The sequence below is a fragment of the Rhinoraja longicauda genome, chromosome 8, assembly GCF_053455715.1.
Source record: "Rhinoraja longicauda isolate Sanriku21f chromosome 8, sRhiLon1.1, whole genome shotgun sequence".
NCBI lineage: Eukaryota > Metazoa > Chordata > Chondrichthyes > Rajiformes > Arhynchobatidae > Rhinoraja > Rhinoraja longicauda.
Window position 1 is genome coordinate 8391211 of NC_135960.1, and position 22479 is coordinate 8413689.

Consider the following 22479-nt stretch of genomic DNA (forward strand, 5'->3'; position numbering starts at 1 on the left):
GATCTATCTCTCCCTCCCAACCCCATTCTCCTGCCTTCTCCCCGTAACCCCTGACACCCTTCTCCAATTCCTTCCCTCCAGAAATGCAACCTTTGCCGCTGGGTCACTCCAGCAATTTGTGTCTGTCTTCGGTGAAAACCAGCATCTGCAGCTCCCTCCGACACATACAGCGCAGCCAAATTAGTCCCAGCTGCAGTGGCTGCAAAAGGCCTGTTGCAGCCGTCGCCTCCATTCCCGTCGCCCCGCGAACTGTCGTCCCTCTCCCTGCACGGCCCCCTTCAGCCCTTGTTCCCCATGGGGGAGCCTCCTGGCCCGACCATGAATTTCCGCACCCATTCTTTGCTCTCTTCGTCCTGCGTCCGCCACCATCTCCTTCCATCCCCCCTCTCCGATCTCCCGGTCTTCAGGTGCCAGCAAGGTCCCAGGTCTGGGGCTTCCCTCTCCAGGCGGGTGCCCGGTTCCGCGGTGGGCAAGCCAGGCCTACCGTTGGGATGTGGTCCATGAATCGCCGGGAGACCTTCAATACCTCTCACTGCCGATGTCCTTAGTCCTCACCTGTTTCAAAGGGACTATAAGAAGATAACTGCAGATGCTGGTACAAATCGAAGGTTTTCATTCACAAAATGCTGGAGTAACTCAGCAGGTCAGGCAGCATCTCGGGAGAGAAGGAATGGGTGACGTTTCGGGTCGAGACCCTTCTTCAGACTGATGGGGTCGAGACCCTTCTTCAGACTGAAGTTATTTTCTTACACTACATGTTAAGGTGGAAGATCAGCACAAGTCTAGATCTGGTGAACTTAGTAGGATTTGTTCCAGAAGACACAGTATGACACTGCAATACAAGTTAAGGAAAAGCTTCCATAACGAATCGCTGCATGATTAGCCACACCTTTTCGGGTCGAGACCCTTCTTCAGACTGACTTCAAAAGGACTTTGCCTATGGACGTCCATTTAGCACCATTGTGGCTTGGTTTCCTAGAATTACTGAGCATTAATTTATTGTATTAGTTTAGTTTAGTTTAGTGATGCAGTTTGGAAGCAGGCCCTTCAGCCCACCGACCAGCGATCCCCACACATTAATACTACCCTACCCATAATAGGGACAATTTTTTTATTTTTTTTAATACCAAGCCAATTAACCTACAAACCTGTACGTCTTTGGAGTGTTAGAAGAAACATAGAAAACAAAGAAAATAGGTGCAGGAGGAGGCCATTTGGCCCTTCGAGGCAGCACAGCTGGCAAATGGAAACCGAAGATCTCGGAGAAAACCCACGCAGTCACGAGGAGAACGTACAAACTGTGTACAGACAGCGCCCGCAGTCGGGATCGAACCTAGGTCTCCAGCGCTGTAAGGCAGCAACTCTACCGCTGCGCCACCGTGCTGCCCTGTGTATTATTGATTGTTGTGTATTTGGTTGCGTGTTATTGCGTTAAGGGGGTCTGCTATGCCGCAACAGGTAAGATTTTTCTTTGTTCGGTTGCTGGTGCATGTGACAATTATACATTCTTGGCTTCTTGACTTGACTTGAGAGTTGTGCGACCTGGCTAAATAAGCAAGAGAGGTTGACTGCTCCAGCTCGGCTGCACCAGCAGGGGGAGCTGCTGAGCCAAAGCAAAGGGTTCAGTAATGGAGATATGGAGAAACAAAAAATGGAACTTTTTGCCCTGGATCCTAAATACGTTCTCTTAGTTTGCAGCCTACAATTCAATTTGTCACTTCAAACTGCACCCATAGTCTGTTTCTCAATGACCGCACTGCCATCCATTAGAAAATGAACTAGGGCGGTACGGTGGCGCAGCGGCACCAGAGACACGGGTTCGATCCCGACTACGGGTGCTGTCTGTATGGAGTTTGTATTTTCTCCCCCTGACCTGCGTGGGTTTTCTCCTTATAAACATATCAGATTATTAAGGGGTTGGACACGTTAGAGGCAGGAAACATGTTCCCAATGTTGGGGGGGTCCAGAACCAGGGGCCACAGTTTAAGAATAAGGGGTAGGCCATTTAGAACAGAGATGAGGAAAAACTTTTTCACTCAGAGAGTTGTAAATCTGTGGAATTCACTGCCTCGGAAGGCAGTGGAGGCCAAGTCTCTGAAGGCATTCAAGAGAGAACTAGATAGAGCTCTTAAGGATAGCGGAGTCAGGGGGTATGGGGAGAGGGCAGGAACGGGGTACTGATTGAGAATGATCAGCCATGATCACATTGAATTGTGGTGCTGGCTCGAAGGGCCGAATGGCCTACTCCTGCACCTATTGTCTATTGTCTATTGTCTCCAAGATCTACATTTTCCTCCCAAACCCCAAAGACGTACAGCTAGGTTAATTAGCTCGGTATAAATGTAAAATTGTCCCGGATATTGTCCCGGTTTGTGTTGGATAGGGCTGGCATGCGGATATCGCTGGTCGGTGTGGACTTGGTGGGCCTGTGGATCGCTCAACTACAAGTCTGAAGAAGAGACCTGCCCCACAATATCACCTAACCATGTTCTTAATGGTTCAATGGAGCCTTTATCAGGTATAAATGAAATACATTTTTTTGCACACAGATCAGGAGATTATTGCCATTATATAAGTACAAAAGGTTCCTAATTCATAGAAACAGCCCACTGAGTCTATATGCAAGAGACGCCATGTTTTGGCACCATTTCATCGTCCCAATTGTAGTTGGCCATCATGGCCCATGGCAACCATCGCCACCATCCAATCATCCAACGCTCCTTGCTCAGCCATCTCCATTCTCAGCAGCTTTCTCCAGAGATGCTGCTTCAGTTTACTTTACTTGAGAGATACAGCATGGAAACAGGCCCTTCGGCCCACCGAGTCCGCGCCGACCAGCAATCCCCGCACACTAACACTATCCTACACATACTAGGGACAAGCCAAGTAACCTACAAACCTGCACGTCTTTGGAGTGTGGGAGGAAACCGAAGATTTCGCAGAAAACCCGAGCGGTCACGGGGAGCACGCACAAACTCCGTACAGACAGCACCCGTGGTTGGGATCGAACCCGGGTCTCTGGCGCTGCAGGCGCTGTAAGGCAGCAACTCTACCGCTGCGCCACCGTGCGTGGCCGGCCCCCCTGTGTTCCTCCAATGCTTTGTCTTGTTTTGTCAACCAGCACCTGCGGCTCATTGTATCCCCCAACTCCAAGTTACTGCTCTGAATGCCGACCTTGAAGAAACGTTTGTCCTCTTTGAGATTGGAGTTCTGCAATTCAGTTCAGTTTCTTGCCACGTGTGCCGAAGTACAGTGTAAAAGCTTTTGTCGTGTGCTAACCAGTCAGTAGAAAGGCAAGTCCCTCTGTTACTGTTCTCCCACCATCATTTATGCTGCTGCACCACTTGCATGTAAGCCTCTATTTCTGAACTCTCTGAACAGAAGAGTTCTCTGGGCGGCACGGTGGCGCAGCGGTAGAGTTGCTGCCTTACAGCGAATGCAGCGCCGGAGACTCAGGGTCGATCCTGACTACGGGTGCTGTACTGTACGGAGTTTGTACGTTCGCCCCGTGACCTGCATGGGTTTTCTCCGAGATCTTCGGTTTCCTCCCCCACTCCAAAGACGTACAGGTTTGTAGGTTAATTGGCTGGGTAAATGTAAAAACTGTCCCTAGTGGGTGTAGGATAGTGTTAATGTGTGGGGATCGCTGGGCGGCGCGGACCCGGTGGGCCGAAGGGCCTGTTTCTGCGTTGTATCTCTAAATCTAAAAAAAAAAAATCTAAAATCTAAAAACAGGTGGTGACAGAGTTGCTGCCTTACAGCGCCAGAGACCCTGGTTCGCTCCTGACTGTGGGTGCTGTCTATAAAGAGTTTGCATGTTCTCCCTGTGACCGCGTGGCTTATCCCCAGGTACTCCGGTTTCCTCCCACATTCCAAAGACGTGCAGGTTTCTAGGTTAATTGGCTTCTGCAAAAACAGAGTGTTGTTCTCAGCCTTGTAGCGCATCAGTTCCACAGACAAAGTCCAATGTCCGTAATGGGGTGGAGGTTCATCAGACTGCACCCTGGTTTATGGAAGGACCGTTCAGAAGCCTGATAACAGAGGGGACAAAACTCTTCCTGTTGTTGGACCTTTTTGTAATGTTCCTAAAAGGAGATCCAATTTCTGCTTAGAAGGTTCCAACAGAGGAAACATAGAAGCATCGAAAATCGATGCAGGCGTAGGCCATTCGGCCCTTCGAGCCAGCACCGCCATTCAATGTGATCATGGCTGATCATCCAGAATCAGTACCCCGTTCCTGATTTTTCCCCATATCCCTTGATTCCGTTAGCCCGAAGAGCTAAACCTAACTCTCTCTTGAAAACATCTATTGAATTGACCCCGACTGCCTTCTGTGGCAGAGAATTCCACAGATTCACAACTTTCTGGGATGATGAAGTTTTTCCTCATCTCAGTCCTAAATGGCCTACCCCTAATTCTTAAACTGTAGCCCCCTGGTTCTGGACTCCCCCAACATCGGGAACATTTTTCCTATATCTCGGCTGTCCAATCCCTTAAGAATGTTATATGTTTCTATAAGATCCCCTCTCATCATTCTAAACTCCAGTGAATTCAAGAGAAGTGAGTTAAACAACCAAATTCCAGTGGTGTAAATTGAGCTTCAACGTTGGTCAGGACAACAAGGTGAACGTGTACAATGGAGCCCCAATGTAGATTTATGAGCTTAAATATCTAGTGTGGAACTTAAATCCACAACCTTCTAATTCAAAGACGAGAGTGCAATCAATTGGACCAGAACTGATGAAGAGTTGCTTTCAATGAAACGGAACTACCGTAAATATCTGCAGGTAATACCTGTAAGACATTATCATGCAGGGACACCTGAAGTGCAAAGAATTCTTTATTTTTCCAAATGGCTTCATGCAATTTAGCTAGCTTCAGTATTTCATCATTATGAAACTGAGAGAGTACATCAACTGAGAAGATCACAATGTGAACTGCTGTGCTGCACAGCTTTGAGATAACAGTGAAAGGCAGTCAAAGTAGACGTGCATAATGCATTTCACCACAGCATCAGGACAGCCTTTGGCCATCTGAAGCGAAGAGCATTTGAAGATCGAAAGCTTATTGCTGGCACTATGTGCGTGATTTACCAGTAGAGTGATAGAGTGATACAGTGTGGAAACATGCCCTTCGGCCCAACTTGCCCACACCGGCCAACATGTCCCAGCAATACTAGTCCTACCTGCCTGCGTTTGGTCCATATTCCTCCAAACCTGTCCTATCCATGTACCTGTTTAAATGTTTCTTAAATAGGGCGGCAATGTGGCGCAGCGGTAGAGTTGCTGCCTTACAGCGAATGCAGCGCCGGTGACTCAGGTTCGATCCTGACTACGGGCACCGTCTGTATGGAGTTTGTACGTTCTCCCCGTGACCTGCGTGGGTTTTCTCCGAGATCTTCGGTTTCCTCCCAAAGACGTACAGGTATGTAGGTTAATTGGCTGGGCAAATGTAAAAAAAAAATTAAAAATTGTCCCTAGTGTGTGTAGGATAGTATTAATGTGCGGGGATCGCTGGGCGACAGGGACCCAGTGGGCCGAAGGGCCTGTTTCCGCACTGTAACTCTAAATCTAAATCTAAATCTAAAATGTTGGGATTGTTCCAGCCTCAACTACCTCCTCTGGCAGCTTGTTCCATGCACCTCCCACCCTTTGTGTGAAAAAGTTACTCCTCATATTCTTATTAAATCTTTTCCCCTTCACTTTGAACCTATGTCCTCTGGTCCTCCATTCCCCCACTCTGGGTAAGAGATTCTATGCATCTACCCGATCTATTCCTCTCATGATTTTATACACCTCTATAAAATCACCCCTTCCATATACACCTCACACAGCCTCGGCAAGACCAGCAGCATAATCAAGGATGAGTCTCACCCTGGCCACTCCCTCTTGTAGACAATTGACAATAGGTGCAGGAGTAGGCCATTCGGCCCTTCGAGCCAGCACCGCCATTCAATGTGATCATGGCTGATCATTCATAATCAGTACCCCGTTCCTGCCTTCTCCCCATACCCCCTGACTCCGCTATCTTTAAGAGCTCTATCTTGCTCTCTCTTGAGAGCATTGAGAGAATTGGCCTCCACTGCCTTCTGAGGCAGAGAGTTCCACAGATTTACCACTCTCTGACTGAAAAAGTTTTTCCACATCTCCGTTCTAAATGGCCTACCCCTTATTCTTAAACTGTGGCCCCTGGTTCTGGACTCCCCCAACATTGGGAACATGTTTCCTGCCTCTAACGTGTCCAATCCCTTAATAATCTTCTCCCCTTAGGCAAAAATTATAGAAGTGTGAAAATGCACACCTCCAGATTCAGGGCCGGTTTCCTCCCAACTGAACCATCCCACCGCAACCAGTGAGCAGTTCTGAACAACTATCTACCTCACTGGGGACCCTCGGACTACCTTTGACCGGATTTAACTGGCTTTATTTTGCACTAAATGTTGTTCCCTTATCATGTATCTGTATACTGTGGCTAGCTCGATTGTAATCATGTATTGCCTTTCTGTTGGCTGTTTAGCAGGCAACAAAAGCTTTTTTTTTAGAGATACAGCGCAGAAACAGGCCCTTCAGCCCACCGGGTCTGCGCCGCCCAGCGATCCCCGCACATTAACACTATCCTACACCCACTACGGACGATTTTTACATTTTGCCCAGCCAATTAACCTACATATCTGCACGTCTTTGGAGCGTGGGAGGAAATCAAAGATTTCGGAGAAAACCCACGCAGGTCACGGGGAGAACGTACAAACTCTGTACAGACGGCGTCTGTAGTCAGGATCGAACCTGAGTCTCCGGCGCTGCATTCGCTGTAAGGCAGCAACTCTACCGCTGCGCCACCGTGCCACTGTACTTCACTGTACTTTGGTACACGTGACAATAAACTAAATTGAAAAGCACTGAGATTCTAATCATAGCTCCACATCATTGAATCATAGAATCATCTAGCATGGAAACAGGCCCTTCAGCCCAGCTTTCCCACACCAACCAAGGTGTGCCATCTACACATTTACCTGCATTTGGCCTGTAAACCTTTCCTATCCACGTACCTGTCTAAATATATTTTAAATGTACAGTTTCTGCCTCAAATATCTCTTCCAGCAGCTCGTACCATTTATCCACCGTGAAAAAGTTGCCCCTCAGATCCAAGTGATTCCACTCTCACCTTAAACCTATGTCCCCTCGTTCTTGACTCCCCTATTCTGGGCAAAAGACTATGTGCACCTGATCTATTTGTCTCATGATTTTATAGACAATAGACAATAGACAATAGGGGTGCAGGAATAGGCCATTCGGCCCTTCAAGCCAGCACCGCCATTCAGTGTGATCATGGCTGATCATCCACAATCAGTACCCCGTTCCTGCCCTCTCCCCATACCCCTTGACTCCACTAACTTTTTCACATAAAGAATGGTGGATGTAAGGAACAAGCTGTTGGAGGCAGGGCCGTCTTAACGCATGGGCCTGATGGGCACTTGCCCGGGGCCCCACGAGCAGAGGGGCCCCATGCTGATCTGTGTATGTTAAGTGACTTGCAATAAATAAATACTACTTTAAAAATGTAGGTTCAATAAGTGCTTTATTCGCAACATTTTCAGTCCCTAAGTGTTTTTTTCGCAACATTTTCCATCCCTAAGTGCTTCTCACAGCGATCTGTTTCGCAACAATTAGCTCCCTAAGTGCTTTGCTTTTCCATCCCTAAGTGCTTATCACAGCGATCTGTAAGTGCTTTTCGCAACAATGTAGCACCCTAAGTCCATCGCTAAGTGCTTTTCGGTAAGTGCTTTTCACCGGCACGACAGGGGGGGGGGGCTGGTAGGGAAAGGGGGGTGGGGGAGAGTAACGGTGGGGGCGACGGGGAGGGTGGGAGGAGGAGAGAGTGGGGGTGAGTAGTTGTCGTAGGGGCCCCAGTACACTGCTTTGCCCGGGGCCCATAATGTTGTAAAGATGGCTCTGGTTGGAGGAGGTCGTCGAGACAGAGACTATCCCAACGTTTAGGAAACAGTTAGACATGTTTGGAGAGATGTGCACCAAACACGGGCAGGTGGGACGAGTGGAGCTGGGACATGTAGGCCGATGTGGGCAAGTTGTGCTGTAGGGCTTTGTGACTCTATGACTCTGAGGGACTGCCGAACCAAAGGAACTGAGGAAAGCACTCAATATCAACAGTAATCAGTTTTGTTGTTATTTTAAATGCTAGTATTTCCATTGAACTGTCAAATATGATAATCATTAGAACTCTGGATGCATATAAAATAGTAAACAAAAATCATTAAAATCATTTTAGTCCAGGTATTGATTTACTTTTTTAAATTATGCATGAGGAAAATTGCAATTATACAATAAGATGATATGAAATAACAGTGGGAATAAGTCATGCAGCCCCTTGAGCTTGTTCCACCATTCAATACTATCAAGGATAATCTGAATTTTGGTTTTAACCTCACTTTCTTCTCTTGTCCCCATAATCCTTGATTTCTCTAAATGCCGAAGAATTTATTAATCTCAGATGAATACATTTAAGGATTCAGTCTCTGCAGGGTGGAACAGTGGCACTTTTAGTTTAGTTTAGAGATACAGCGCCGAAACAGTCCTTCAGCCCACCGCGCCCGCGTCGTCCAGCGATTCCCACACGCTAACGCTATTCCACACATACTAGGGACAATTTACAATTAGACCAAGCCAATTAACCTACAAACCAGTACGTCTTTGGAGTGCGGCAGGAAGCCGGGGAAAACCCACGAAGGTAACGGGGAGAATGTACAAACTCTGTACAGATAAGCACCCGGGGTCAGGATCAAACCCGGATCTCCGGCGCTGTAAGGCAGCAGCTCTACCGCTGCGCCATCGTGCCGCACACTGCTCGCGGAACTGCTGTCTCACGGCCACAGTAACCAGAATTCAATCCTGACCGGTGACCATGACGACAATGGACGCGGTGGGCGAGGAGCACGGTTAGTTTTGTTTATTGTCACGTGTACCGAGGTACAGTGAAAAGCCTTTTGTTGCGTGCTATCCAGTCAGCGGAAAGACAATACATGATTACAATCGAGCCATTTTCAGTGTTTAGATACACGATAAGGGAAATGGCTCGATTGTAATCATGCAATTGTCCTTCCACTGACTGGATAGCTCACAAAATCAGTTTGTCACTGCACCTGTGTACACGTGACAATAAATTAACTAAACTGTATTTCAGTAACTGCGGAATCAAGGGATATGGGGAGAAGGCAGGCACGGGTTGCTGATTGCGGATGGTCAGCCATGATCACAATCAATGGCGGTGCAGGCTCGAAGGGCCAAATGGCCTCCTCCTGCACCAATTTTCTATGTCCGCCCCCAATACTGTGGGGGCAATTGACAGAAGCCAATTAACCTACAAACCTGAACGTTTTTGGAATGTGGGAGCAAACAGGGCCACCTGGAGAAAACCCACACAGTCGCTCTCCAGCCTCTAGAGCATCCCATTAAAGCTCTCGTACAGCCTCTCTAAAGCCTTCACATCTTCCATGTGATCGGATGACCAGGACTGCACACAATCTTCCTAACGTGGCCAATATTCACCAATGCTTTGTGAAGCTGCAGCATGACTCCCCGACCCTTACCCTCAACCAACGTTTTCAGAATTGTCAGTAGTTTTGTGGCATGTCTTGGAAACAAAGATAAAGGGAACGACTTCTGATCGGTGAGTTGTGATCTCCAAAAATCTTTTCCGAGGAACTTAACTTTTCACCAATGGATTGTACATCGAACTTCAGAGGTATTGGCTGAAGGGGGAAGGTTACAAAGAGACACAGGCGGAATAAAAATTGGAAAGATATGTGAAAGATGGAGTTCTTTATTCAACTACTTCAGATCCAGAGAAAGATAATTTGCAATATTTCCTTTGCAAGAAATGTGGGAACAGAGCCATCAAATGAATACAGCATTTTCATCCATCTGACTGCTGATGTTTATGTAAAAGTAACCACAAAGGTGAAGTAGACTATTATAGACAATAGACAATAGGTGCAGGAGTAGGCCATTTGGCCCTTTGAGCCAGCACCACCATTCAATGTGATCATGGCTGATCATTCTCAATCAGTACCCCGTTCCTGCCTTCTCCACATACCCCCTGACTCCACTATCCTTAAGAGCTCTATCTAGCTCTCTCTTGAATGCATTCAGGGAATTGGCCTCCACTGCCTTCTGAGGCAGAGAATTCCACAGATTTACAACTCTCTGACTGAAAAAGTTTTTCCTCATCTCCGTTCTAAATGGCCTACCCCTTATTCTTAAACTGTGGCCCCTTGTTCTGGACTCCCCCAACATTGGGAACATGTTTCCTGCCTCTAACGTGTCCAACCCCTTAATAATCTTATATGTTGTCAATTGTCACAAGGAGGCTGACATACAAAAGTAAGAAGCGTTTAATTGTATTTTTTCCCAACAATGATGCACCTTATGTGCATAGTACATGATTAGTATTTGAATTCATATTGATTTTATGAATCCTGCTCGACTGATAATAATGAAGGCATAGGATAGAAATATAAATGAAATCAAATCTCTTCTTTCAGAATTGTTAAAATTTCAGTTATGTCGCGCCACAGTTCAGTTGCTGCCTTTCAGTGCCAGAGACCCGTGTTCGATCCTGGCTACGGGTGCTGTCTGTACGGAGTTTGTACGTTCTCCCTGTGACCGCGTGGGGTTTCTCCGGGTGCTCCGGTTTCCTCCCACACTCCAAGACGTACAGGTTTGTAGGTTAATTGGCTTTGATAAGTTGTAAAATTGTCTCAAGTGTGTGTAGGTTAGTGTACGGGGTGATTGATGGTCGGCACAGACTCGGTGGGCCGAACAGATTGTTTCTGCACGGCATCTCTAAACTCTAAAAGATATGTTCAGCTGGAAGTTTTGGTCTCCAAATTTGACAGTTTTGGTCTCCAAATTTGAGGAAGGATTTTCTTGCTATTGAGGGCGTGCAGCGTAGGTTCACTAGGTTAATTCCTGGAATGGCGGGACTGTCGTATGTTGAAAGACTGGAGCGACTAGGCTTGTATACACTGGAATTTAGAAGGATGAGAGGGGATCTTATTGAAACATAAGATTATGAAGGGGTTGGACACGTTAGAGGCAGGAAACATGTTCCCAATGTTGGGGGAGAGTCCAGAATCAGGGGCCACAGTTTAAGAATAAGGGGTAGGCCATTTAGAACAGAGGTGAGGAAAAACTTTTTCAGTCAGAGAGTTGTAAATCTGTGGGATTTTCTGCCTCAGAAGGCAGTGGAGGCCAATTCTCTGAATGCTTTCAAGAGAGAGCTGGATAGAGCTCTTAAGGATAGCGGAGTCAGGGGAAATGGGGAGAAGGCAGGAACGGGGTACTGATTGAGAATGATCAGCCATGATCATATTGAATGGCGGTGTTGGCTCGAAGGGCCGAATGGCCTCCTCCTGCACCTATTGTCTATTGTCTATAATGCGAACAATGGAGGCATGCTTAAATTTGTGACCATCATTCAAGACAATGTTTAAATATTTTACCTGCTTCATTTGATAAACATTTCCATTTGGCCTCCACTCATTCCCAAAACCAAATACATCACAATACTGACCAATCAGCATAAAATGTCATAGAGTCATAGATTGATACAGCCTAGAAACAGGCCCAACTAGCTCTCACCGCCCAACATGCCCCAGCTAGACCAGTCCCACCTACCTACGTTTGGTCCATATCCCTGCAAACCTATCCTATCGATGTACCGGTCTAAATATTTCTTGAATGTTGGTATAGTCCCAGCCTCAACTACCTCCTCTGGCAGCTTGTTCCATACATCCACTACCCTTTGTGTGAAAATGTTACCCCCTCAGATCCCTATTAAATAATTTCCCCTTCAGAAACCTATGTCCTCTGGTCCTCGATTCCCCTACTCTGGGCAAGATACTCTGTGCATCTACCCGATCAATTCCTCTCATGATTTTATACACCTCTATAAGATCATCCCTCTTGACTGTTTCTTAAACGTTGGGATAATCCCTGCCTCTGCTCCCTCCTCGAGTACCTTGTTCCATACATCCAACAAGGTTCTTTAATAATGTTAATGTAACACTTTCAGTCCAGTAAGAATGAAATTACTACACTCTGTCCCAATAACAGAACAGATAGACTTCAGTCGAGAAACAATCCTGAGAAGTAAGATTTTGTTTTTAACCAGACTGATCTTTCAATAACATTTCCAAGTGTGTAAATCCAAGGGCAGATTTTTGTTTTCATCCATTTTGATTGGCAAAGGTAACTTTGAGGATCCCCGTCAGAAGAAGAATAGGGACTTCTGCTGCAAATCTGGCCAACATTCTACTCGCAACCCAGGAAGATGACTGGCCGATGCAAGCAGGTTTACTTGGGTATTCCATAGTCATATGTCCATTAATACAACAATGATAGCATTTCGTGAGCAATTTTCCTCTCGAGTCATCCTTTCGTGTCGTTTTTTTAGTTTCGCTTAATTTAGAGATACAGCACGGAAACAGGCCCTTCAGCCAACCAAGTCCATGCCAACCAGCGATCCCTACACACTAACACTATCCGACACCCACTGGGGACAAATTACAACCATACCAAGCTAATGAACGTACAAACCTGTACGTCTTTGGAATATGAGAGTCAGCTAGAGATCCTGGAGAAACCCCACGCAGTCATAGGGGGAACGTACAAACACCGTACAGAGAGCTCCCGTGGTCAGAATCAAACCCGGGTCTCTGATGCTGGAAGGCAGCAACTCTACCGCTGCGCCACCGTGCTGATCATTCCCAAGGGATGCGCGAAGTGAAAGGGTTGGTGAGGGTTTGGCTCTGTCACCAACTCCGAGCCAGGGGCGGCACGGTGGCGCAGCGGTAGAGTTGTTGCCTCACAGCGCCAGAGTCCCGGGATCAATCCAGTTCACGGGTGCTGTCCGTCAGGAGTTTGTACGCTCTCCCCGTGATCGCGCGGGTTTTCTCCGGATGCTCCGGTTTCCTCCCGGGTTTGTAGCTTAATTGGTTTGGTGGAGTTGTAAACTGTCCCAAGCATGCAGGACACTGCTGGTGTATGGCGTTTGTACGTTCTCTCTGTGATGGCGTGGGTTTTCTCCAGGATCTCCGCTTTTTCCTCAGAGGGATCGCTGGTCGGGGGGCGGACACGGCGGACCAGGGGGACTGTTTCCGCCCGGTATCTCTAAGCTAAACTAAGAGCAAAGCATAACCAATGTGCGATAGACATCCTAAACTCAGCGGACGTCATCACTGCAGTGAAAACACTCGTTTCGTTTGATGGCATGTACTTACTGTAGGAGCAGCCGTAAACCTCTACCCTCAGTCCTATTCTACCATTAGGATTCCACTCGAGAGGCGCGAAGCGAAGATACCTGGCTCGGACGGAATACTGCAGTTTGTAATGCACAACGCTGTCAGCATTGGAGTTCCCTGGGAAAGCCTGCGGAGATGACAGAGATAAGTTCATGAGTTCATAAGTTTTTGGGTTTTTACGTTTTTAAAAGTTTTTTTTTTAGAGATACAACGCGGAAACAGGCCCTTCGGCCCACCTAGTCTGCGCCGCCCAGCGATCCCCGCACACTAACCTACATACACTAGAGACAATTTTTTAAAAACATTTACATTTTACCCAGCCAATTAACCTACATACCTGTACGTCTTTGGAGTGTGGGAGGAAACCGAAGATCTCGGAGAAAACCCACGCAGGTCACGGGGAGAACGTACAAACTCTGTACAGACGGCGCCCGTAGTCGGGATCGAACTTGAGTCTCCGGCGCTGCATTCGCTGTAAGGCAGCAACTCTACCGCTGCGCCACCGTGCCGCCCTTAATAGGTTCACAAGTGATCGGAGCAGACGGAGGCCATTCGGCCCATCAAGTCCACTCCGCCATTCAGTCATGGCTGGTCGATCTCCCCCTCCCAACCACATTCTCCTGCCTTCTCCCCATAACCCCCGACACCCGCACTAATCAGGAATCTGCCCATCTCTGCCTTGAAAATAACCATCGACTTGGCCACAGCACTTCTGCCTCAACGCATTCCACAGATTCACCACCCTCTGACTAAAGAAATTCCTCCCCTTCTCCTTCCTAAAGGAACGTCCTTTAATTCTGAGGCTGTGACCTCTTGTCCCACACTCTCCCGTTAGTGAGAACATCCTCTCCACATCCACTCCATCGAGGGCTTTCACTATTTGGGAGGTTTCAACGAGATCCCCCTCATCCTAAATTAATTTCAATCATTTATTCATTGCTTCTTCCTTACACCCATGAGTAAATGGGAATTTCCTTGAGTGAATGTTAATGCCTACACGTGAAGCCTGATAAAATACACATATGTATTTTTGATCTACCTTGCCGAAAGCTCTGCTTTCAATAGGCTTTTTAACCTTCGAGTTTATTTTCTCTTCGTAATACAAGGACCAGGGCAGCAAGCCAATGCAGCGGTAGAGTTGCTGCCTTACAGTGCTTAACGGCACCTGAGACCCGGGTTTGATCCCGACTACGGGCGCTGTCTGTACGGAGTTTGTACGTTCTCCCCGTGACCGCGTGGATTTTCTCCGAGATCTTTGGTTTCCTCCCACACTCCAAAGAGTCAAGTCAAGTCAAGTCAATTTTATTTGTACAGCACATTTAAAAACAACCCACGTCGACCAAAGTGCTGTACATCAGTTCAGGTACTAAGAACGAACATACAATGGCACACAAACATAACAGCGTATACATAAACAGTTCACAGCGCCCCCTCAGAGGGCCTCAAACGCTAGGGAGTGGAAATAGGTTTTGAGCCTGGACTTAAAGGAGTCGATGGAGGGGGCAGTTCTGATGGGGAGAGGGATGCTGTTCCACAGTCTAGGAGCTACAGGTTTGTAGGTTAATTGGCTTGGTGTATGTGCAAATTGCCCCTCGTGTGTGTAGGATAGCGTTCAAGTGCGGGGATTGCTGGTCGGCACGAACCCGGTGGACCAAAGAGCCTGTTTCCGTGCTGTATCTCTAAACTAAACTAAACTAAAATACATCCTTGCCATTTAACTCTCAATTTTGATATGAAGATTCTCCTGGTCTACTTGCCCACCATATTACAAGGCAAAGAATAACATTTTAAACCCATGCGCAGACTGTAAGAGAGAGAGGAATTCTTTATATGAAACTCTTTAATAAACCTTCAGATAGCTCGATTGTAATCATGTTTTCTCATGTTAGCAGGAAACAAAAGCTGTTAGCTGTACCTCAGTACATGTGTCAATAAACTAAACTCCAAAGCATAATATAGCAATATCAACTCCCCCTCCAATTCCCAATCTGACGTTTCTGTCCTGGGCCTCCTCCGTTGTCAGAGTGAGGCCCAGCGCAAATTGGAAGAACAGCACCTCATATTTCGCTTGGGTAGCTTACACCCCAGCGGTATGAACATTGAGTTATCTCACTTCAAATAGCCCTTGCTTTCCCTCTCTCTCCATCCCCTCCCCTTCCCAGTTCTCCCACCAGTCTAACTGCCTCCGACTACATTCTATCTCTGTCCTGCCCAGTCCCCTGACATCAGTCTGAAGAAGGGCCTCGACCTGAAACGTCACCCATTCCTACTCTCCAGAGATGCTGCCTGTCCCGCTGTGTTACTCCAGCATTTTGTGTCTACCTTCGATTTAAACCGGCGTCTGCAGTTCTTTCCGACACATGTCTCAATATTACACAGTTTGAGTTCTTAAAAAATATAAACAGGCTTACAATATCATTAACGGTTGTGTTTGGACAAAAGGAAAAGCAAAAACACTTCTAAATACACTTCAAAGACGTGTTATTGAATCACGTAAAATCTTGATCAGAATTACAATGTACTCTTGTGAACCAGAAAACAAGAAAGGCCAAAAAAGCATTTTGGTTACAGAGATGAAAGTGATTTCTGGGAAGGATAAAATACAAAGCAGTCAGTTATTCAATGAGAAGTTCTCCCCCCACCCCTTTCTCCCCTGCCCCTTCTCTCATCCCCCTTACTTTCCTCGCTCCAATTTCTCTCTTCCCGTTTCTCTCTTCACCCCCATTTCTCTCCTCCCCCCTTTCTATCCTCACCCCGTTCTCTCCTCTCCCCTTTCTCTCCTCCCCCCCTTTCTCACCCCCATTTCTCTCTCCCTCCCCTTTCTCTCCTCCGCCCCCTTCTCTCCACACCCCTTTTCTCTCTCCCCCCTTTCTCTCTCACCCTTTCTCCCCCCCCCCCCCGCTCTCTCCTCCTCTTTCTCTCCCCCCTGCCTTTTCCCCTCTCCCCCTACTCCCCTTTCTCACCCTCCCTCCTCTCACCCTGGTCTGGTTTCCTCCTCTGCAATGTTGTTATTTTAATTTCATTCATCTCTCTCCATCTGCAATGTATTTTTTCATTAATCCCTCTCCCCCCACTTTAAAACTATCCTATCCGTGCTCCTCAGATGTATATATATTCTCCTATGCTTTAAAATGGCATCCCACTTACTCTGGACCCCTTTGCCCCACAGAAACCAAAGACGTCTAGGTTAATTGGCTCGGCATATTTGTAAATTGTCCCTAGTTTGTGTAGCATTGTGCAAGCTCGGGGATCGCTGGGCGGCGGGGATTCGGTGGGCCGAAGGGCCTGTTTCCACACTGTGTCCCAAAGCTAAACTGCTCTACAGAAACCAATTCTCATCATGCAATTCCCAAATGGAGCCAAGGAATCTGGGAACGTCAGGGACAGTAAATAGTTGCCAGATCAGCCATGATATAAATGGATGGCAGGGAAAAAGAGAAAAATCAGGGTCCATACAGTCTTTTTGTGCCTCTATTTCTTATCATAGAGACATGGAGTCATAGAGTGATACAGTGTGAAAAAAGGCCCTTCGGCCAAACTCGCCCACACCGGCCAACAGTGTACCAGCTACACGAGTCCCACTTGCCTGAACTTGGTCCAAATCCTTCCAAACCTGTCCTATCCATGTACCTGTCTAACTGTTTCTTAAACGATGGGATAGTCCCAACCTCAACTACCTCCTCTGGCAGCTTGTTCTATACACCTACCACCCTTTGTGAGAAAAAGTTACCCCTCGGATTCATATTAAATCTTTTCCCCTTCACCTTGAACCTATGTCCTCTGGTCCTCGATTCCCCTACTTAGGGCAAAAGGCTCTGTGCATCTACCCGATCTATTCCTCTCATGATCTTATACACCTCTATAAGATCACCCCTTATCCTCCTGCGCTCCATGGAATAGAGACCCAGCCTACTCAACCTCTTCCTAGAGCTCACACACTCTAGTCCTGGCAACATCCTCGTAAATCCTTCCTGAACCCTTTCAAGCTTGACAATATCTTTCCTATAACATGTGCCCAGAACTGTGCACGATATTCTAAATGCGGTCTCACCAACGTCTTATACAACTGCAACATGACCGTCTTCTATCCTTAAAGCTCGTGATCTCGAAATTATTGAGCTGCTTGTATCCTTCAATCTTGTGTACGGGCGAGGGACAGACATCTGTTGTGTGTGGTAAACACACAACATATTACAAAAGCATAGAATTTCACTGCTGAAATTCAATGTTATTGATTTCAATGGAACTAGCTCACAGAAGTAGAGTTCAGTGTGCCTAAGTTGTTGCATTCTGCTTTGGATCCATACAAGAGAGGTCACATTTCTACTCATATTTTGTGTCAGAACATTATTTCTCTTCCCAATCCATTCAAGTTAATATCGATGACACGCTAAGCTTTTGGGATGAAATAACTAACAGCCTAGTATCAACGAGCATCTAAAAGAGGAATGGGAGAGGGGGAAAAATAATATGGAGTGAATTTCAAGAGTTTAGAGCACACACAGCTGGGCGACACGGTGGCGCAGCGGTAGAGTTGCTGCTTTACAGCGCCAGAGACCCGGGTTCGATCCTGACTACGGGAGCTGTCTGTACGGAGTTTGTACGTTCTCCCCGTGACCTGCCTGGGTTTTCCCCGGGAACCCCGGTTTCCTCTCACACTCCCAAGACGTACAGGTTTATAGGCTAAAATCGTTAATTGTCCCTTGTATGTGTGTAGGATGGAGTTAGTGTGCGGGGATCGCTGGTCGGTGTGGACTCGGTGGGCCAAAGGGCCTGTTTCCGCGCTGTATCTCTAAACTAAACTATCGTGGGCCTCCTCGCTGAGACTTGGCTTTTGACAAATGCATCGTGACCTTCTTTTTAGAAAGGGATAACTAAAGGTTTTTTTTCTTCCGTTTGCCTTCGTCTGTTATTAAATCCATCAAACGCGGTGAAATAATACATAAAGCATTACTATCGTGCTCTGTAAATAATTATTGCAATTGCAAATCCAAGAACATTGGCTTTCAATAGTAAAGGAATGATAGTGAGGAGGATGCAACTGGAAGAAAAAATATTGTGTTATGGTTTTTTATAATAAATGATACAACATTTATTATGCACAAGGAAATCAAATACGGACAAGCCCTTACAACAAAAAAAGTCAGCCAAACATTGAACATTAATAATGCAGGTACTGACTGCACCAATTACTGGATTATACTGTTTAGTGAGAAGCTGTAGGATTTTGGAATTTACTCAATTCTCAATAGATTTGATCTGATATTTATCACAGAAAAATCCCAACACCACTTTGAATAATGCCGGTAAGTGTCCAAAGTGAGCCAAGCCGCCTTTTAGGGTGAAACGGTGGCGCAGCGGTAGAGTTGCTGCCTTACAGCGAATGCAGCGCCGGAGACCCGGGTTCGATCCCGACTGTGGTTGCTTGTCTGCACGTTCTCCCCGTGGCCTGCGTGGGTTTTCTCCGAGATCTTCGGTTTCTCTCCCGCACTCCAAAGACGTGCAGGTGTGTAAGTTAATCGACTTGGTAAATGTGCAACTAAACGGAACGAAAAGTCGAAAATGGCAGAAGTATGAAACCAGGCCTTATCTGAGAAAGTTCCCAGCTCGATTCCAAGTCAATTAGGTAGGTTTCAATTATTTCTATCTGGAAGCCAGTTCCCAAGCGCGCCCCTTGATTCCCTGACTGATTGCATATCACACAGGTGGCACGCAACAAAGAGCAGTCGGCCAATTATGAGTGGACAGCCTGTCAGGACGTCCGTGTGTTTGTTTGTTAAGTGCGAGTCTGATCTGGAGATTACGTTTGATGAATTCCCCTGAGAGCTCGGTGATTAAATGACCCACGCCAGGAGGAACAAAGTCAGGTAAATCAGGGGAGTTCCAAGTTCGGTTCAACACTTATGCACTAATTGGGTTAAGTACGTTTGACACAGGCCGTGCAATTAGGAATTCATTTTTATGCTTGTCAACCTTTGTCAGAGGCAGAGGAGAGACCTGATGGAAGTATGCAAAATGATAGAAGTCAGACACAAAAAGCTGGAGTAACATAGAAAACATGGAGTAGGCCATTTGGCCCTTCGAGCCTGCACCGCCATTCAATATGATCATGGCTGATCATCCAACTCAGTAACCTGTACCTGCCTTCTCTCCATACCCCCTGGTCCCTTTAGCCACAAGGGCGACATCTAACTCCCTCTTAAATATAGCCAATGAACTGGCCTCAACTACCTTCTATGGCAGAGAATTCCATAAACTCACCACTCTCTGTGTGAAGAAATGTTTTCTCATCTCGGTCCTAAAAGACTTCCCCCTTATCCTTAAACTGTGACCCCTTGTTCTGGACTTCCCCAACATCGGGAACAATCTTCCTGCATCTAGCCTGTCCAACCCCTTAAGAATTTTGTAAGTTTGTAAGAATTTTGTAAGATAGACAGAAAAAAACTGGAGTAACTCAGCGGGACAGGCAGCATCTCTGGAGAGAAGGAATGGGTGACGTTTTGGGTCGAGACCCTTCTTCAGACGGTCTCGACCTGAAACATAACCCTTTCCTTCTGTCCAGAGATGCTGCCTGTCCTGCCGAGTTACTCCAGCTTTTTGTGCCTATCTTTAGTTTAAACCAGCATCTGCAGTTCCTTCCTACACATGTAAAATGATAAGAGGCTTGGACAGAGTAGATAGTCAGAACTTTATCCCCAGGGTGGAAATGTCAAAGACCGGAGGGTATAGCTTTTATAAGCTCTATGGCTCATAATAAGCTCAACATATTCCCCCATGTTGGGGGAGTCCAGAACCAGGGGTCACAGTTTAAGAATAAGGGGTAGGCCATTTAGGACTGAGATGAGGAAAAATCATTTTCACCCAGAGTTGCGAATCTGTGGAATTCTCTGCCACAGAAGGCAGTGGACGCCAAATTCACTGGATGTTTTCAAGAGAGAGTTAGATTTAGCTCTTAGGGCTGACGTAATCAAGGGATATGGGGGAAAAAAAGCAGGAACGGGGTACTGATTTTGAATGATCAGCCACGATCATATTGATTGACGGTGCCGGCTCAAAGGGCCGAATGGCCTCCTCTTGCACCGATTTTCTATGTTTCTGTATTTCAATGGGACAATTTTCTTTTTACAGAGTGTTTGGTGGGTACCTGGAATGCAGTGCCAGAAAGTGATGGTTCGGGCAGGTACGGTAGTCTGACTGGATAGCACGCAAACATATGTTGAAAGACTGGAGCGACTAGGCTTGTGTACACTGGAATTTAGAAGGATGAGAGGAAATCTTATCGAAACATATAAGATTATTAAGGGGTTGGACACGTTAGAGGCAGGAAACATGTTCCCAATGTTGGGGGAGTCCAGAACAAGGGGCCACAGTTTAAGAATAAGGGATAGGCCATTTAGGACTGAGAATGAGGAAAAACATTTTCACCCAGAGAGTTGCAAATCTGTGGAATTCTCTGCCACAGAAGGCAGTGGAGGCCAAATTCACTGGATGTTTTCAAGAGAGAGTTAGATTTAGCTCTTAGGGCTGACGGAATCAAGGGATATAGGGATAAAGCCGGAACGGGGTACTGATTTTGAATGATCAGCCACGATCATATTGATTGGCGATGCCGGCTCGAAGGGCCGAATGGCCTACTCTTGCACCGATTTTCTATGCTTCTGTATTTCAATGGGACAATTTTCTTTCTACAGAGTGTTTGGTGGGTGCCTGGAATGCAGTGCCAGAAAGTGATGGTTCGGGCAGGTACGGTAGTCTGACTGGATAGCACGCAAACATAAAAAAGGCTTTCACTGTACTTTGGTACACATGACATTAAACAAAACTAATCAAGTGCAAATGGGTGATCAAGACTCAGTGTGGATCCCTAGAGAAGGCCCTATTTGCCTTCTCTATCCTTCAAATAATCAAGCTCCTCACTCTGGACAAGTACATCTTATTCACTTCCAACAAAGTTCCTCCATTCTTCCTTGCCACCTCAACTTTAAGTCTAACCTTGTTACTGAACAACAACAACACTCATTGATAGAATACCATTCCAGCAAATCTTTTTCACAAATCTGCCTTTTAGGTTTTGTCTGTACAGATTGCACCCGTAGTCAGGTTCGACGCCGGATCTCTGGCACTGTAAATGCAGCAACTCAACCGCTGCGTTTTTTGCCAACCCCAAAAACGGCCAAAAAATGGTGGTCTAAAATGGCCGCTGTGCTACAGTTGTGGCCAAGCTAGGCTTTTACGATTTTTTATTGAAGGTTCAAAATGATCTCCGTGATTTTGTGCTGATTTTGCGCGGTGGCGCAGCTGTAGAGTGGCTGCCTTTGAGCGCCAGAGACCTGGGTTTGATCCTGACTACGGCTGCTTGCCTGTACCTTCTCCCCATGACCTGCGTGGGTTTTCCCTGGTTCCCTCCCACACTCCAAAGACGTACAAGTTTGTAGGTTAATTGGCTTGGTATAGCTGTAAATTGTTCGCCAGTATGTGTAGGATAGTGTCAGTGCGCGGGGGTCGCTGGTCGGCGTGGAGCCGGTGGGTTGTAGGGCCTGTTTCCGTGCTGTATCTGTAAACCAAACTTCTGCTTCTGAAACTCAACATCTCATGTACTTTGCCATTCATTCTCTTACACGTCCCGCCACTTTCAAGAGATCCTTGCATGTTTATGTACAACTAAAAGACTGACAACCACAACCAATTATGTACTGCCTTTGATATGGCAAAAACCATCTCAGCATTTCAAACGAGCATCATCAAACAAAAAGTCAAAATCGACTACAGGCTGAAATATCCAGGAGCCTAGTTTCAAGGAGAATCTAAAAGAGGAACGATAGAGAGGGAACAATAATATGGAGAGAATTTCAGAGTTTAGAGCACACAAAGCTAGGGTATTCCCTATCACTAGTTTAGTTTAGGTTAGTTTGGAGATACAGCGTGGAAACAGGCCCTTCGGCCCACCGAGTCCGTGCTGACCAGAGATCCCCGCACACTAACACTATCTTACACACACCAGGAACAATTCACACTGACACCAAGCCAATTAACCTACAAACCTGCGCGTCTTTGGAGTGTGGGAGGAAACCATAGGTCTCGGAGAAACCCACGTAGGTCACGGGGAGAACGTGCAGACTCTGTACAGACAGCACCCTCTACTAGTCGGGATCCAACCCAGATCT

General features: G+C 46.7%; 1 protein-coding gene across 1 annotated transcript in view; it reads right to left on the minus strand.

The window, feature by feature from the left end:
- LOC144595736 (contactin-associated protein-like 5) overlaps window positions 1–22479 on the minus strand; it is a 970382-nt gene that overhangs the window by 553693 nt on the left and 394210 nt on the right. The window contains 1 exon segment of the mRNA XM_078403311.1: window positions 13295–13442. Coding sequence (XP_078259437.1) covers window positions 13295–13442 — 148 coding nt within the window.